Below are 18,706 nucleotides of genomic sequence, written 5' to 3' on the forward strand. Positions count from 1 at the left end.
AAAACTGCAGTAGCAACTGATATTGACTGTAGGCATCCTGTCTGATAAAATGTTTGTGTTACTGGATCTGGAATGAAAGAAACACTTGTATAACATATGATAGATGAATATTAAGACTCTCAAAGGATAGGGAATTGTATACGCAAAACGGTGCAAAATTAGTGACAGGCTTATGCTCAGTGTTATCAACAAAGCGATTGGAGCTGAAAGACACTATAAGTAAAAGCTAATGGAACTTGTCATTTTCATACTTTGTGTTTATAGCTATTGAGCATAATTTTTGAGCACCTAAAAGGCTTAGCAGTGGCGGTCCCATTGACTTTCAATGAAACTTAGGCTACTAAGTCATTTTTTAAAATGGCACGCTGTTAAATCATTGAGGTACATCAGTGGGCTGTAGATCTGTTCAATAAAATATAATGTAATCATCTTGGCTGATACACCAGGGATTGAACCAGGAACCTTCAGAGCAAAAAGTATGAACTGCTACAGCTTGAGCTAAAAAGGCAAGGCTCTGTAGTTGGGGTGTGTAACAATTCCTATCCTCTGCAGAGTGGCTCAGAAGGGGGACCTGAGCACGCACTCACCAATTTAATAACAAGTATTAAAACCTCTAAAATGTCAATCCATCTCAATGATCAATTTAGTTTATAATAGAGAGCGTACTTTTACTTAGAAAGGTGTTTTAACTGCAGTGAAATACTTGATCTAGGCAAGATTCCGTTCAATAAAGGAGATCTAATTATAAGTTTTGGTGCTGGAGCCGTCTACATGTTACATGACTGTGTTTCCCCCACATAAACACCTGCAGAACATCTGTTGAGTCACCTGGAACAAGCCAAAGGAGTCCCCCAGACAAGCCAAAATGATGCAACTCCAGAGAAGCCTGCAGAGGCTCCCATTGCTGATCAGCCTGTGACTGGCGAAGGTGCTCGTGCCAACGTAGACTCCAGGAGGACTCCACGAAGGGGAAGAAAGCCCAAAGCAGCAAAAGCAGAAACACCTCTTGTCATCACTGAAGATAAAGACCCAGCAGGTGAGATGAGAGAGGTTTAACAAAAGTAGTTGCCAAACATGCTTCCACCTTAATGATCTATTCTCAGCAAAGTCTGCCAAGCTCAGAGTCTAAATGGGGAAACCTGGAGATTTTTTTAGTTCACATTGAAAACCCTAGTGACATTGCAGAAAATGATTGTCAGTCTTTTCTAGATGCCTCAGTGCTAAACACTGCAGCAGCTGCGTTTAATCTGGTTGGCAGATTTACCACTGGGCAGCCAAAAGAAAGCCCAAACTTTCAAGTTGAGGTCCAAGTCCCTTTCTTTAGGGCTGGTTTTATTAAAGCAGAAGATGCAGAAAGACTCAAAGACACACAAAATACTGGGTCACGGAGGCCTAACTTGCTTTCCGCAAGCTGGGAAGGGAAAGGACACATCCTTCTTCCTAGCCTCTCCTGGCTGTCCCCTAGGCCTTCTGCCTTGCTCCCATGAAGGGACTTCCCTTAGGGTCTTTCCTCGACCCTCATCTTCCCAAGATTGAGCCAGGAGCCTTCCTTTATATTGTCTCCAGTAGAGCATCACATAATGCATGGTCAGCCAACCCTTCATTGACATGTGCCCTGTCTTGAAACCACTGTTCTTACAAGGCTGTGCCCCTGTGACAGACATGTTGGCTGTGCCTCAGCTACAGTCTGGCACTCTGTTACACGACACCTGTGTTATCAGTGAAGCTGTTGAATGTGCCAGTGCCACACAGGGCATAGCACCTGCTGTCCATGCCCTGCACACCAAACTGTGAACAGCTCTAGCTTTAGCACTCCCCTGGAGGAGTGGCTTGTGGCAATTCTCTTGTTTCTGTTCTTATTGTAGATCAAGGTGGGCAAACTTTTTGGCCCAAGGGCCACATCAGGGTTGTGCAACTGTATGGAGGGCCGGGTAGGGAAGGCTGTGCCTCTCCAAACAGCCTGTCCCCCGCCCCCTATCTGCCCTCTCTCACTTCTCGACCACTGACTGCCCCTCTGAGAGCCCCCAACCCATCCAATCCCCCTGCTCCTTGTCCCCTGACTGCTCCCTGGGACCTTCTGCCCCTAACCAACCAACACCCCACCCCCCCACCCCCACTCCCTGACTGCCCCGACCCCTATCCACATCTCTGCCCCCTGACAGGCCCCCATGGGACTCCCATGGCTATCCAACCCCCCCGTTCCCCCGATCACCCCCTCCCAGAACCTTCACCCCATCCAACCGCTCCCTGTCTCCTGACCACTCCCCTGGGGCCCCCCGCCCCTTATCCAACCCTCCTCCGCTGCCCACCCCCTTACCATGCTGCTCAGAGCAGCAGGAGCTTGCAGCCATGCCACCGCGCTGCCCAGAAGGAGCAGTGGGCCAGAGCGCTGGCGGCGTGGCGAGGTGAGGTTGTGGGGGAGGGAGAACAGCAGGGGAGGGGCCGGGGGCTCAAGGGCCGGGCAGGATGGTCCCATGGACCAGATGTGGCCTGCGGGCCATAGTTTGCCCACCTCTGTTGTAGATAGATCTGTCTGGAGACCTTGGTCTCTCTTATGTAAAGAAGGGTCCTGTGGAGAAAGAGAAATGTTTTCTTTTCTGTTCCTTCTGAGACTAAATTGTTCCAAAAGAGTCCTGCCCTCCCCACGTAATCAGATGGTTTTGTTTGTCTTGGAGGTGGCTGTTGAGTTGGGTTCCCATTATGGACTTGAATTTGAATCTTCATTTTTGACTGTCCTATCTATTTTGAACTCAATCGGATGCCAAGAGGTGAAGCTTCATTTCAGTTTATTTCTGGATCAAGAGTGTGTCAAAGTAAATATAATGGTTAACGTCTGCCTCAGAAATATTCTGAGTTTTATTCGTGTGTGCGTGTGTTTAAAACTCTTCATGTAAATATTGTATTTTTATAATAATGTATTCACAGTGGATCGAGTAGCTGAAATTATAACAGAGATCCCACCTGATGAAGCAGCCCTTCCCTCTGCAGCGGAAGAGAGGATTATGGAACTGGTTTTAGGAAAGTTGCCAAGCACCACAAACAACATCAGTTCAGTAACAAAGTAAGTCAGAGTGGGTTGCAATCCTTCATAACGGGGTAGAACCTTCTCTCCTAACATCTGTAAAGCACCATTGTAGTTTCCCCCTGTTAGCATGGAGGAAGGGCTCATTTGGAGCAAGTGATGAGAGCCAGATACACTTAGACAGACTTCTTCAGAGTATAATGACTCTGATGAGAACTTGGACACATAGCCACATCCATTCAAAGCCTTCTGTCTTGTATGTGCATGCGCACACATGCATGCTGCCAGTGGAACAGCTGGTCAAGGAGTCTCTGCACCCTTGTATGCCACAAAGGGGGATTCATGCAGACCCAATGCACTGATGCTGGGTTGTAGCCATGGGTGATGGGAGATTGGTGATATGATTTTCACCCTTAGAGTGCAGTGCAATAGGATTATTTCTCTATCTTGCTACAGTTTTGTACAAAATGGGATATTTGAAACCCATAAGAGGCTGCAAAGTTAAATGTTACTCCCACTGAATGTTGGTGCTAAAGATATGGATGTTTAAATAACATGCCTGGGAGAGATTTTGTGTCTCACTGATATTTGTAACTTGTGAATCGCGTCTCTTGCATCACTGCGAATTTCAGGGTTTGTAATAAACCTTGAGCAAAGGGGGAAAATGTCTATGAAATTTACAGAACCTCATAGAGGCCTTTGTTGTTCATTTAATTACATATTTAAAAACTTGTTCCAGTGAAGCTAGCTTCTTGAGAGACTTGGAGGTGATCGATCCGTTAGTAGTTTAAGGTTCTAGTTCATAGTGCTATAAATAAATTGAAGTCCACAGCAAGTAGATGGCAATAAGAAAGTACACATTCAAAAACATGTGCCAAATGGCATTTAGACAGTGAAACAAAACAGTGCTGCCTGATGGTTCCACGCATGCTCATTTTGTACGGTTCTTGGATGAAGACTACAAAGCTTTTAAGTGAAAAATGACATTGAGATACCTTTGGAGGGTGAGAAGAGCAGTTCCTGTGAGAGCCCTGAACATACAATCTTTGACTGTGGTGGCCACTGTTTTTCTGCCTGAGAGAGACTGGAGCAAATTCTCTTCCGACAGATCAGCTACTCTTCATATATGGCCAGGAGGAGTCACCGTTGTCGGAACGAGAGGCTGACTTCCCCCTAAAGGCTGAGGTAGCCCTCCTAGCCTTTGTCAGCGGATGGAACTCTTAACTTTTTATTTTTTTTTAACTATGGAATGCTGTTCACTCACTGCCTTTCTTTCTCTAATCCAGTAGGTTTGCTCATCACCAAAACACCATGTCCCTCAAAAGAAGTTTAATTCTCTCCAGTAGACATGGAATACGTCGAAAGCTCATAAAGCAACTTGGGGAACACAAACGGGTATATCAGTGCAACATCTGCAGTAAGATCTTCCAGAACAGCAGCAACCTCAGCAGGCACATCCGGTCTCATGGTGGGTTTCCCTTCAGCTCCCTACTATGCTGTGGTTCTCTCCAGTCAGTTCAGGGGTTCAGTAGAGGAACCGAGATATTCGAGATGCAGATGTTTTTCACAGGTTCCATCATTAATTACTAGAGGGCTCCTTAATCAAACAGACAAAAGCATGATAAGATCCAATGGCTGGAAGTTGAAGCTAGATACATTGAGACTGGAAATAAGGTACAGACTTTCAACAGTGAGACGGTGTCGTGTGTTCTCCGTCACTCTGAGTCTTTAAATCAAGATTAGTTGTCTCTCTAAAATACATGGTCTAGTTCAAGCAGGGGTTATTGGGCATGTAGAACTAAATGCAGGAATTATGTTGGGGAAGTTCTATGTCCTGTGCTATACAGGAGGTCAGACTAGTTGATCACAATGGTCCCTTCTGACTTCAAACATCAATGAATTAATCCTTTTAATGATTGAAGCTGCTCACATTTCAGCTGATTGCTAGCCTATTTGTTTGAAGCAACCTATAGAATTGTTCAGCTATCACACATGGAGTTCCCAGTTGGTTACATCAGTCGCTCACTCTTTGTTTTGTCTTGATGGATCCCTCAGGTGACAAACTGTTTAAATGTGAGGAATGTGCAAAGCTGTTCAGCCGAAAAGAGAGCTTGAAGCAGCATGTTTCATATAAACACAGCAGGAATGAGGTGAGTAGAAACAACCAGATGGTTCTTCATGAGGAGAGATGAAAATGTGCTGAGAGTTCAGTGCTGATGATTGGGGTGTGAGAGTCAGTCCTGTGTGAATGGATCCCTGGTATGAATTGCCTATGGAAAAGTGCTCAGGCATTTCTTACCTCAAGGGGGAGTGTCACTGAATCAGAGCTAGCTGGAGACTCAGGGCAGGATCTAAAGGTGTGCTCTGACTGCTGTTCACTGTACTAAGTAGGATTGTTTCACTGTTGTCTTGTTTGCGTGTCCTCTCTGGTTATTGCCACCTGTTGTCTCTTGTTGTATGTTTAGACTGTGAGCTCCCTAGAGCAGAGATGGTCGTGTGTGTGTGTGTGTACAGTGTTACTTGCATTGGGGCTCTGATCTTTGATTGAGGCATCTGAATGCTACTGCAATACAATTCATAATGCTAGTAAAACCCATTAATGGCAATGAGAGTCTTTCCACTAACTTTAGTGAGTTTTGGATCAGGCCCTAAACTCTCAGATTACTGGCATCTGATGCCAAGAATATTGTGGAGCCTGACTATGGGTCAGAAAACATCTTGTTTTTCCTAAATCAAATTCTTCATTGCAGGGCTTAGAGTAGCCAAAAAGACACACTCTCTCTCACCTACACACGTACATATGTGTCTTTTATAGATCAGTAAGTACAGCACCATATTTTTTGCAGCAAGTTTAGAATTAGGAGTCATTCTTTGAAATTTAAAATGTCAGAATTCTGCGCTGAAACGTACTCAAATGTTCTGAAGAAAAATATTTCTGTTGAAGAAAATGAAATGGCTGTCACAATAAAAAAGCAGCCTAGAATTTTTTGCAAGCTCTCTTTCCATTGTGTATGGTTTGTGTTTCTTCTCCCTCTTTTAAATGTTTACTGTTTACAATCCTCAGGTCGACAGCGACTACAGGTACAAGTGTGCTACATGTGAAAAGGCCTTTCGGATAGAAAGTGCATTGGAATTCCACAATTGCAGAACAGGTGATAACTGCTCACCAACGTTATCTAATCTTGAATCAGCTTTCATAATTTCCCATATATGATGGCATTTACAGATCCCTCACTTAAGACTAAATGAGCGATGGAGCAGTACTGGGCCAAGAGGTCCCTGCCCCTCAGCCACTGTAGAACTTGCTCCAGATGTAGGACCGGTTTAAAAGGGGAGTCTGGCACTCAAGCAGGCGGGAGAGTGAAGAAAAAACTGTCTGCAGGAACGAAGCCAATTGGTTGGTAGCTTCTGGGACAGGAATCCACAGGGGAAGGGCCTGGACTGTGGGTAAGACCTGACGTAGCAGCCAGAGGCCCGACCCCTTTTTCTCTCCCCTTCTCTCTGACAGGGGGAATCCCTGGACCATGCGAAGGGAGCTGGGAAGCCCTGAATGACTATCTGAATTGTTGAGAGTGTCTGAGCAACTCTCCCCCGGGGAGGGAAGCAGCGTGCTGTGACCCTGCCCCAAACTGAAGAAAGAATAGGGAAGATAGGAAGTAGTCCAAGGGTAGCTGGTCTGGTGTGCCAGCAAGAGGGGGGCTGAGACACTCCTCACCCTTTTCCCCCTTGGGCTGGGACCCAGTGGAGAGGGAGGGCCCTGGTCCCTGTACCCTTCGCTCCCCCCCTTTGTCCAGCTGGGAGAACCCAGGGAACACCGGAGGAAGACAGCTGTAACTCAGCCGCCAGGCCCTCAGATTGCCTGACAAGGCCATCCCATGATTTTGGGGACTGTTGAGCCATGGCCTATGGACCCCCAAGTGAAGTCTGCTACACCATAATTCATCTTTATAGCAACCAGGAGGGAAGAGTAGTCATTTCAGGCTTCACCTTCCTCACACTACAGCAGCACTGTAAAAACAAACATCTGTTACCGCATCATGGAAAACTATTTCAGGCAATCTGTACAGCAACAATTCCACCCATGCGTTGTATTTTATCTCTTTCCCTCTCTCGAATCTCACATCCCCGGCTGTGTCTCGGATATCTCCTCCCAGATATCCTACCACTTTCTCCAGCTTGCTTTTTCTAAAACTAAACTTCACACCTTTCCTCTCAGTCCATCTCTGCTTCCTCTTATCTTTATCACCGTTGAAGGCTCCAGACTTGCAGCCTCCAGTTTCCCAGACTTGCACTCTTCACCTGCTTTCTCATTCCTTCTCCCAGTAAATCCAGTCTCCCACTAGGTCCTGTTGTTTCTTCCTCTGTGATATCACTAGAACCTATCCTTTCCTCTGCATCTCCTCCGTAGAGCCCTTAGTCGCTCCTTGGACACAAAATATCCATCAGCCTGGAATCCTCTGGGTAATTGTTCCTCCAAGCACAACTGGAGGTAACCTTACTTAAGACTTTTCTTCCAAGGGGCAATGCTTGTATAAAAGGATAGATGGTGCCAAGACCTCCCAGTAATCTGCCTTCGTCAGTGGCAGCTCTCTCTCTCTCACAGAGTTGATCCTTTCCCAAATTAAAAACATTTTGGACCTATTGTTAACGGCCTAATACTTCTTTCTTCTGTCTTCTCCCTGTGGCATCTGCAGGACCATGCAACAACCCTCAGACTTTTGAACAGCCTCTGAGTTAGGAAGAAATTTCCCCAGTAGGCCTGTTGTTGTATAACTGTCCATTATGGGGGTTTTACGCCTTCCTCTGAAGCACCTGGTACTGTCTGTTCTTGGAAATCAGGTGTGGACTAGGTGTGCCTTTGTTCGAAGTTGGGATAGCAATTCCTATGCTACTGTGTTCCTCAGACATTGCCGCTCCAAATAGGACGTCATATTTGGAAAACCTGTGACAACCCAGTTTGGATAGAATTAATGAGAGTATGCCAGACTGCAGGGTCGGGGGCCTATATGAGGAACTTATTTTGCTAGAATCAATGTACATGTTAACATCTTTAATATTTACCATTGCTGAATTAACTTTGGAAGCAATTTTGGTGTGTTTTGGTGACTTCTAGATTTTCATAGAGCAAGACAAACCTGAGGGAGCGAGGGTGGAATCTCTAGTAGAGTTGCCTGTGATTGATTTTGAGGAGCAGATCTTAACCTGTCGAGATTCTAGATTGATTGATTTTATTTTATTTTTTGACAGAAGACAAATTGACAAGTAAGAACAAAAAACTCATGTTCTGCTTTCCCCAGATTCATGTGTGGTGCTTTGTAATGCCAGATCTAACTATAGAATAAATTTCTTATCATATTTTTTAAAAAATACCATTTTTATCTTAAAATAATTGCTTTATTTTCATTACCTACAGATGACAAGACATTCCAGTGTGAGATGTGTTTCAGGTTCTTTTCCACGAATAGTAACCTCTCCAAACACAAGAAGAAGCACGGGGATAAGAAATTTGCATGTGAAATCTGCAATAAGATGTTCTACCGGAAGGACGTCATGTTGGATCATCAAAGGAGACACTTGGAAGGTAAGTACACTTGGCATGAACCTGATTGTTGCTTTTGAAGTGTCAGTTGGCTTGGGGAAATTAAGTAAATCATTCTGCATCAGTTTTCACTTGATGCTGGCTATCATTTCAAAACTAATTAGCTGATCTGGTGTAGCTTATCCTTGGGAAGGTTAGCAAATTTTTAACAATAAGGATAATGAACCATTGGAATTGATTACTGAGGGAAGTGGTAGATGATCCATCATTTGGAGTCTTTAAATGAAGATTGGGTGTCTTTCTAGACTATATCCTGTAGTTCAGTCACCAGTTGTTGGGCTACATGCATTAACTGCCTGGTGAAAATTGTGTGGTTTGTGTTGAATAGGAGGTCAGACTAGATGATCACAATGATCTCTTGTGATGTTAAAAATCCAAGTCTTCTGAAATTTCTGTGGTAACTGAAAAGCTTGTTGGCAGAGTTGCTGTCTTTCATTGGGAATTGGATGGCAGTGAGTAAGCACAGATCCATTCCGGAGAATAATATGGGATTATGACTATCAGTTTAATAAATAAATTGAATGCGGCACAATATGTTGCCTTACAACATTTAGAGCACTTATGAAACCAGACCAGAAGAGCTGAGCACTCACAATCTCACTGAAGTCAGTGGGCGTTGCAGGTGCCCAGCACCTTTGATAATTAAGCCATAGCCTCTGAAGGAAATGATAGTCACAAAGAAGAGGTTAAAAAATGACAACATACAATGAAATCTGGGTATTTGTTTTAAACTGCCACTAGTAGTTTTTAGGGACAAGATTGAAAGTAGTTTAGAAGTAGGGCCAGATTAAACAATCTGAGCCCTAGGCACATGACAAGAGAGGCCCCTCCTTTTGTTCTGCCCCCATACCACAGCCCCATCCCCCACTTTGAGTGGTGTTGGGGGCAGTGGGTCTCCCCTCACCTGTCACAGAGGCTGGGCCAGTGACCTGGGGCCCCCTTCTCCCCTCGAAAGCAGCAGGGGTGGAAATAGGGGTCTTTGTTAAACATGAAGTGCCTGGGGTTGAGCGGCTGTGCATCTACAGCACCCTCTGACTGACTGGCTGGAAGAGTTTCTATGTTAAACTGCTCACCACCCTAGATAAAGCACCTCACACCGGGTAGACTTTACTGAAACAAATAATGAACGTGATTTGCTTACAATAGAAGTATCTTTTCTCGTACTTTAAGATTGGTACAAGGAACCAATAGGAAAACAAAAATATATCTTCAACACGCCTTTCTTGTATTTCTAAGATCCCTTTCACTGCTGTAACTAAGCATTGGTTCATTCATTCAGAGACAAAATTACACATAGAGCGCTACTCCCCTGTCTCACTGCGCTTTACAGGAATAGTGTGTATTCGACTGAAAAGGCATACAGGAGTGGAAAATGTGGTTTATTTTATTTTATTTTTTTTTGGTGGGGACTGTGACGTTAAGGGGTGAGGCGTGTGAAAAGAGAAGACTTTGAACACAGCACGGAGAACATGGTGCGCTACAAGAAGGAACCCTCGGGATGCCCTGTGTGTGGGAAGGTAGGCTTTTTTTGCCAGTTTGTGAATGCAAAGCTCTATCTGACAAGCTCCAGCAATCCTCCAGTCCTCACTACAGACGCACCAAGAAAAACTCTGTAGCCAGCGTTCTGAGGAGCTTTTCACTTAAAGCAGCATTAAACAAAACCCTAGTCCAACCTCATATTTTCCGAGGACCAGTTATAAACTGTTACGCTCCAGATTTGTCTGTTAATACAGTCTCTTTATTTGGCTTAGGTTGGAGTGAAGGGTTTGTGTTGGAGTGAGAGGAGCTGGATGTGGGCTTTGTGAGCAATTCTGCATTAGAACGGAAAGTGAGTGTGTGGCATAGTGATGGAGGCCACGAGTGCAATTGGGCAGTGTTGGGTGGTAAAATATGCAATCCAAGATTAGTGTGAATGTGAATGGCATGGACGAGAATGTGGGCTTAACTACTGTTTCCAAGATGTTTAGTGATTTGTGGTGGTGGAATTTGCACTCAAGCAACCTTATTTCTAAGTAAATGATGGGTTTTTTTACTTGGGAATAGCTAAGTGTCACTGCAGTGTCGCATATATAGAAGGGGACCACCCTTCTTAGGCAATCCTGTTTCAAGGGACCATCCCCAAATATCTCCAAATGTATTAATTGTAATTCTACTCCACCTATATTAGATGTCCACCTCTGTTACATAACAGTTCTCTGCTAATCCTTTGAGTGATTATTGATGCATAAGTGACTATGTTAACAGCTTGTGTAGCCTGGTGTGGAGTGGATGATGGGAGCTCTTACTTCTCCGAAACACAAACAAATAGGTTGCCCTGCCCAGGAACAAGTAGAGCAGTATTAAATACCTCCTAAACCTAATTGCAAATTAAGTTATGAAGAGGAGTAGCTCAGATGCCTCTTGAGGCATGACAAGAAAAATATTCTTCAGTGTTCTTCTACCCTAGGTATTTTCATGCAGGAGCAATATGAACAAACACCTCCTGACACACGGAGACAAGAAATACACCTGTGAAATCTGTGGACGTAAATTTTTCAGAGTGGACGTTCTTAGAGATCATATTCACGTCCATTTTAAGGTATTCTGTTAATATTCTGATAACTTGCATTTTTTATTGGAAACCTGTTTGAGAATACTAAGGTGGTGTGATCGTGCTGGCCACGTAAGAGGGATCACATACATCTCCTTGCCCTGTACGTACTTCTCTATAAGGGTCTGTTACACCTGTTTCTCGATTCAAGCCAGAATTTGGTGTTTGGAATCTCAGAAACAAGAGTTTTGGGTTTTTTAAGGTAAATCCTTTGTAGCTTATCTTCAACATTGTGGGTGGTTAAGTATGAGAAAAAAAACTATGAAATAGGAGAGTTGAGGGAACCATCACATTAAACATTAATAGATAGGTTACATAGAGGAGGTGTTGTCTAATGGTTATGGCAAGCAACTAGAAGTTAGGAGGACAGCTTAGTTCAGGTCCCAAGATTGACCCCTGACACTCTGCCTGACCTTGGACATGCCACTTAACCACAGTGCTTCAGTTCACCCACCTAAAGCAAAGAGAACACTTACTGCCTTTGCAAGGTGTGGCGGCTCAATTAACTAGTGTTGGTATGATCCCTTTTAGAGCTTTGGGTGGAAGGTGCTATGCGAGTGTTGGGTAGAAGTATTATTGATTATTATAGCAGTTGTCACACTGATCCACAGAGCACAGGCTGGTGGTCCGCAGACATGGTGCTGCTGCTCCTCCTCCTGGTTGCCAGCTGCTAAACTGCATTAAAAGGCAGCTATATACTGAATCTTTTCTTGATGTTACTTTTCCATATAAGCAATTGCTATAGTTGCTACAGGGCTGTTAAGCAATTATGAATGGGAGGGGAGGCATGCCTGAAATAGTCTCTCTGCTATAATGTGGTCCATACTCTGAAAGTCTTTCAGAATCCCTGAGGTATTGCAGGATCCTCACGGGGAAACGTCTTGCCTGTTGAACTGTCTGGAGAACCCTTGTAATGCAGTTAAGAGTCAAGTGGCTTAGTGAAATGGTGCAATTTCTTTAACACAAACTGAAAGGTGTTACAATCTTCAATGGTTCCATTAAAATGGTGCTATGGATTTAACACTGCTGCGGTTTGGTCCCTATTTATACTAATATTCATAAAATATGCATATATTTGGCATTTAAAAAATAACAACATTGTGTCTGTCTACAAACTGGGGACCTTTTGCAGGGATTTCATTATATGGGAGAATGCCTTGAATCACATTATTGTTGCAGTTTATGTAGTTAATCAGTGTCGCAGAAGGGTTGGAGCTGTATTAACTTTTGACATTAGATCTGATTAAGATGGAATCTCCTTCCCCACCCTTGTATAGGACATTGCACTAATGGATGACCACCAGAGGGAAGAGTTCATTGGTAAAATCGGAATCTCATCAGAGGAAAACGATGACAACTCTGATGAAAGTGCAGATTCTGAGCCTCACAAGTATAGCTGCAAAAGGTGCCAGGTAGCTTTAAATTCTCCTTTCCAACTAAATGTGTGTGTTAGTTTCTTCTGTCAAAGAAAAAGTTGTTATAATCAGAATTTCACAGAACATTGAAAATAAGCTAAAAGAGGGCCAGTCTGATGGTCTAGCAGCAGCACAATTTGGGGGATTCAAGACCACGACCTAATTCTGGTCCTGCACTCCCACATCAGCAATGAGAGGGTGCCACACTCCTCCCTGCATCCGACGCTAATGGAATGGCATTCATGGCCTCTGGAGCATACTTGACTGAGCCATCCACTGTGGGAGGAAGAGATGATCATCACAGGACAGGGCTTTTGGGAGTTGGAAAGAAGTGTGTGGGGGTGGGAGTCATGGCCAGGGGGAAAATGTCATCTTCAAGATTCTTAGAATTCTCTGTCAGAGAACTGATTGGTTGGGACAGCTAAACTGACTGAATTATTACTTATGTCAGAAAGGCAGAATGGCTTTGTGGTTAAGGCACTGGGCTGAGATTCAGGAGATCAGGGTTCAAGTCCTAGCTCTGCCACAGATTGTGTTACCTTGGGCAAGTTATTTAGTCTCTCTGTGCCTCATTTGTTCCCCATCTGTAAAACTGGGATAATAATACACCCCTTCTCCCAGCCTTCGTCTGCCTTGTCTATTTAGATTGTCATCCCTTTCAGACAGGAACTTACTATCTACACCGCCTCACACAAAGGGGCCCTGATCTTATTTGGGGCCTCTAGATGCTACTGTCATACAAGTAATCATAATAAAGATGTGTGACCTCAGCAGTGACATGCCTCACTTTCAGCTCAGTACAGTTTAAACAGCTGAGAAGTGAAATCCCTGAGACGGTGCTTTGTGGTAACTCTTCAGGCTGCCTGTCGTGCCAGGCTGACCGTGATATAAAGCATCCGATAACGTAGGTTTTAAAATAAGAGAATTCACGCAATTCAGGTTAGAAAGCTGTTCCTTTGTCAGCTCTGGTATCAAGCATCCCTGCAGTCCTAGGCAAACAGAACAATCCACTATCAGAGCTGACAGCAACAGCTGTGGAAGATGAGTAAGTGCTGGGAAGGGAAGGTTCTTCCCGCTGGAAATGTCTCTTCATACATTCTGAAGGGAGAACAGAAAAGTAAATCTTAGCAAAGTAAGACTCCTGCATGAAGAGACAATTTCTCTTTATCCTCTCCGCTTCCCCTGTGAGATGGGAAAGATCCTTAGAGTCCAAAAGCTACTCTCTCCCCTGCAGGTCTGCTGCATTGATGGCTAAGGGAGGTTGGCTGTAGCTCCCTTCAGGGCCAGAAATAATCAGAGGATTCCTAGCAGAGCAATGTGAGACATTTTTTTCCATCTCCAGCGGCTGAGTGAACTGCCTCTGCCACATTCTTAGCCCCTGGGAGGGGAGCACTAGTATCCCAAACTACAGTCTCCCATGTGGAGGGACTGGTTTTGGATGTTCTTTATAGGTGTGCTTAGTTCTTCAGTGACAAAACAGGTTCCAGGAAGGAGTATAGATTTCCCTGTACTCTTTGTCTGATAGTGAGGACAGTATTTCTGATTATTGGCTATTTATGCTGTAGATCCCAGTACTACATTAACTGGTCACTATTTCCTGAGAGATTTTTTCCCGTGCGTTCACTATTGGTTCGTTCTGCAGTTAACCTTTGGCAGAGGGAAGGAGTACCTAAAACACATAATGGAGGTTCACAAGGAGAAAGGCTATGGCTGTAGCATCTGTAATCGACGATTCGCCTTGAAGGCAACTTACCATGCTCACATGGTCATTCACCGGGAGAATCTGCCTGATCCAAATGTGCAGAAGTAAGATGACATGTCTGACTAATATTGTATGAACTACTTTTTTTTGAGATCATGGTGGCTGTGCCAAATAGGGGTGCTTGGTTAGTGAGAGATAGACACACATTGACATTCTTGAGGCTTTTCTCTTTAATGTCAAGGGACCAGGAGAAATCCCTTCTTTTTTCAGTTTCTTTTGTGATATGAGTAGCTGATGTTTTCTGACATTGTCTCAGGTTTATACAGTCCTGCAGTTCTTGTGTCCCATTGAGACCTCTTGCTTCATTAAGGGTTGTAAGATCAGGTCCTCATTTACTGAAGGGGTAAAACATACCCCCGACTGTCAATATGTCATGTCAGATATAGCAGGTACACCATCGGGCAGATAATAGTTCTGGATTTTTAAAGTAAAGATTTTTAATCAAATCAAAAAATGACTGTATAATTTGAGAGAGCAATACTGCCTGGCCACACTTACTTTGTGATGCACTTGTATGTTTTTTTTTAAGGCTTATTTTATTTAACCCTATTTTACCATACACTTATATTTCAAGGAAACCTTTCCAGTAACAATCTTTTCAAACAAATTTCAATTGCTGATTGAGATTACTGAAACCATAGTCCTGTCAAAAAGAGAATGGCAGAGTCTGCTTCTTTTTCTGTTTCAGATACATCCACCCATGTGAAATTTGTGGAAGGATTTTTAACAGCATCGGGAATTTGGAACGACATAAGCTTATACACACAGGTAACATGATGTTGTTGTTGTTCTTTTATTATTAATATCAAAGGTTTCCTTTTCTGGATGCTTTCTGAGGCCATACTTTTACTTGTCAGGAAGAAACTGGTTATGGTAGTTTACAGTAAGAACCCATACAGTTATTGCTATTTTTATGGTTTTATGGCAGGCCAGTTTTATAAAGTGTGTGTGTATGTATGTATGTATGTATAAAATTGATGAGGGTAAATGATACCAGAGCATGATTTAAGAGATTCCCTGATTGTATAATTTAGCTTTCATCCAATAAAAACGTTGGCTCTCTACTTATCTCTGCTGAAATACTCATCCGGGCCTTCATTTCTTCTCACCTTGAGAACTGCAGTTCCTTCCAGCTCTTTGGCATCCCAAAGTGCCAGCTCTTTACTCCAGCACGTGCAGAAGGCTGCTCCCCATCTCCTCTGAGGTGGAGAGGAGCACGTCCACGTCCCTTCATCCTTAAATGACTTTGCTGGCTCCCCACTGTGCATTTCAGAATGCAGTTCAATCTAGCGCTCTTTGGTTTTTAAAAATCTCCAGTCAGACTTCTGTCCCTTGTCTCCATCTATCTCCCCCCCCCCCACCTGCTCACTTAGCACCACTCACTCTTCTGTCCCTTTACACAATCTCAGCACTGTTGATACAGAAACATAAGTCTCTACGGCTCATCAAGAGATCCTTCTCTACAGCTTTCTTCCATCTCTCTCTGCCTCCGTCTTGTTTCAAAGCTCAGATGAAAACCTCTTCTCTCCCTTGCCTATTTCTCATAATTCATTCTGGGATTCAGTTTGTCTGAGAGGAGTTGTTCAGGAGACAGTTGGATTATTGCTCAGTGAATCTATTGCCAGAGGTTTGTCGGCTTTTAGCAACACTCATTTTCCCCTAGAGATTCTGCTTATACTGCAATAACTTTTTTTTTTTTTTTGAAGGTGTAAAAAGTCATGCGTGTGAGCAGTGTGGAAAGTCATTTGCCAGAAAGGACATGTTAAAAGAGCACATGAGAGTCCACGATAACATCCGAGAATACCTGTGTGCGGAATGTGGTAAAGGTACAGACATCGCCTTTGAATTAGACATTTTGTTGGTTACATTTCCCATATTAAAACCAATAGCTTCATTAAATACCAGGAAAGTCCTCAAAGTAATGAGAGTCTTGTATTTTGAATAGGAACCCATGCTGATCAGGATGTATGGGGCCTGCCTTAATTTTACATCCATCAGTTCCCTGGCCTGCAGCAACCAAACCTGACTTCTAAAGTTCTTCATCTGTGCTGCTGCTAATTTCAGGAACGCTTGCCTGCCTGACTTCCATCGCATTTACATCCCAGAAAAGAGTCAGAAAGAACACAGTTTAACTGTGCATTCTAGGCTGAGTTTTCAGGACTTAGCAGTTAGAAGAAACATTTTTCTTTACTTTGTTACTTGAACAACCTTGAACTGAAATCCCTGCAAGACACTAATATGGTGCCTTAGATTATGTTCTTGTCAAATTCCCTGTCTCTCCGTGCTTTTCTCTGACCCTCCTTAGTGATTGTTTAAATGTTTTTCATAGATTTTTTTTTTTTTTTTACTTAAAAAACCCAAACCCACTATTTCAAGAGCATTTCTAGATCACCTATGGGCATTCGTGGACATCTTCTATTCGGGATGAAGTTAGGATCATCTTTTTGAAACATGCTTATCTTAAGTCCTTACTCAGGGTGGGGGGTGAAGGGTAATGCAGATGAATTTTCCCACCATGTCTTCAGTTACATCTTCATGGCTCACAGGAATGAAGACAAAACATGCTCTGCGTCACCACATGAAACTCCACAAAGGGATTAAGGAATATGAATGCAAGGAATGCCATCGTAAATTCGCACAGAAGGTCAACATGCTGAAGCACTACAAAAGGCACACAGGTGAGAGCAACCCAGAGGACCAGTCATCCTGCAGAAATCACACTTAATCAGTTAAATGGTTGTTTTGGAAATATATGACATTACCCTGCTCTGAATAGTCAAAGAGCATGAGCAACACAGTTAAAAAGAATATGCATATACTGTCTTTTAAAAGGTGTGAAGACTTTGGCCTCTCATGAGCAGAGATCTGCCCACTGTGTCATGGTTTGTACGCTTTTTGTCTCGAATTAGGGTTTGAACTCTGATCCCCAGAGACAAACGTCTCACGCACTGCACCAGCTCCCATTAGTGCCTGCATTTCCTACAGTACTTTTGCAAACAATGGAAAAAGTGGCTAGTGAAACTGATTTTTCATAACCTAAGATTCACAATTGTACCAGGTACCTTAGTCTATTATCACTCCAGTTTTAAATGTAATCTCTCCATATAGGGATCAAAGATTTTATGTGTGAGCTCTGTGGGAAGACATTTAGTGAGAGAAACACAATGGAGACCCATAAACTGATTCATACAGGTAAGTGCACTAATGCAATGTATCGAAAGACAACAGCTTGACATTCTGCTTCAAGCAATCCTGAGTCCGCATTCTGCACTACGTAATTAAAAAAAAAAAGTGTTCCTCTTAATGCACTATTATAATATTCACCTTTAGGGATATCTACTAACTCCTTTTCATTTCATTTGCCACCAGTGGGGAAACAGTGGACGTGTTCAGTCTGTGATAAAAAGTACGTCACTGATTACATGCTTCAGAAGCACATCCAGCTAACTCACGATAAGGTAGAAGCTCAGAGTTGTCAGCTCTGTGGGACAAAGGTTTCTACCAGAGCTTCAATGAGTCGACACATGAGGCGCAAACATCCAGAGGTGAGATCTGTGGCAGATGGATTGCGGCTTATTATAAATTCACTTGGCGTAGCTATGACTTCAAGTCAGTCATCTACTTCCTCCTCCTTGCATTCTGGCAGGACTGATCTTGGTTATTTGTAGACCAAGTGTCTGTGTTAGGCTTGATTTTCTGCATTAACGGCAATTCCACAACCCCTTGCCCCTCTGTTTTTGTTCCTTCTAATTGCTGATTCATAAACATTTAATAATTCCTTTTTCCTATTAATTCAGCTAATTTTTTCTGCTGCATCTTAACTCCGTATTTTTCTGTTTTGTCCTCATCAACTAGTGTGGATAATTGATCCCTGTTCCTTTTATGGCATCCCTTTCACAAGTTTGTTGACAGCTATCATGTTGCCCTCAGAATTCCTTTAATCTAGCTCAGCTATGACCTGCTCTACTAACTTTTCCCTTGGAGATCTTACTTTATAAACCGTTTATCACTATTATTGCTCTTCCTTGATCTCTTTTGTTTCCCAGTGAAGGCTGGGAAACAAAATAAGGGACAAAACTCTTGCCCTCTCTCTTTTGCATTAAAACCAAGCTGAGTAATAAAGTACCTGAAATGTGGAGAGCTGGTTGTTTCTGATCTTCAGTGAACTGAGATTTATAGATCCTGTTGTATACAGTGGAGCATGCCACACTCAGAGACTTGTAGTTCAGGGGCGCTGTAATTTTTGTTGCTCACTGAAGCATCAGGGCAGGTAAATGAGGGTTTGTCTTCTCCTAAAGTCCTTTAATGGGGTATTGTC

At 43.3% G+C, this 18,706-nt stretch overlaps 1 protein-coding gene across 1 annotated transcript in view; it reads left to right on the plus strand.

Moving 5' to 3' along the window:
* Positions 1-18,706, plus strand: part of LOC112118287 (PR domain zinc finger protein 15) — a 34,819-nt gene that overhangs the window by 12,666 nt on the left and 3,447 nt on the right. Inside the window, exons 6-20 of the mRNA XM_024216539.2 lie at positions 812-1,036; positions 2,926-3,061; positions 4,309-4,490; positions 5,078-5,172; positions 6,087-6,174; positions 8,436-8,603; positions 10,044-10,138; positions 11,068-11,199; positions 12,489-12,623; positions 14,269-14,432; positions 15,077-15,156; positions 16,095-16,214; positions 16,935-17,066; positions 17,497-17,580; positions 17,758-17,933. Coding sequence (XP_024072307.1) covers positions 812-1,036; positions 2,926-3,061; positions 4,309-4,490; positions 5,078-5,172; positions 6,087-6,174; positions 8,436-8,603; positions 10,044-10,138; positions 11,068-11,199; positions 12,489-12,623; positions 14,269-14,432; positions 15,077-15,156; positions 16,095-16,214; positions 16,935-17,066; positions 17,497-17,580; positions 17,758-17,933 — 2,012 coding nt within the window. The remainder of the gene's footprint in view (positions 1-811; positions 1,037-2,925; positions 3,062-4,308; positions 4,491-5,077; positions 5,173-6,086; positions 6,175-8,435; positions 8,604-10,043; positions 10,139-11,067; positions 11,200-12,488; positions 12,624-14,268; positions 14,433-15,076; positions 15,157-16,094; positions 16,215-16,934; positions 17,067-17,496; positions 17,581-17,757; positions 17,934-18,706) is intronic.

This window comes from Terrapene carolina, unplaced genomic scaffold (genome assembly GCF_002925995.2).
Source record: "Terrapene carolina triunguis isolate 2854851 unplaced genomic scaffold, T_m_triunguis-2.0 Scaffold31, whole genome shotgun sequence".
Classification (NCBI taxonomy): Eukaryota; Metazoa; Chordata; order Testudines; family Emydidae; genus Terrapene; species Terrapene triunguis.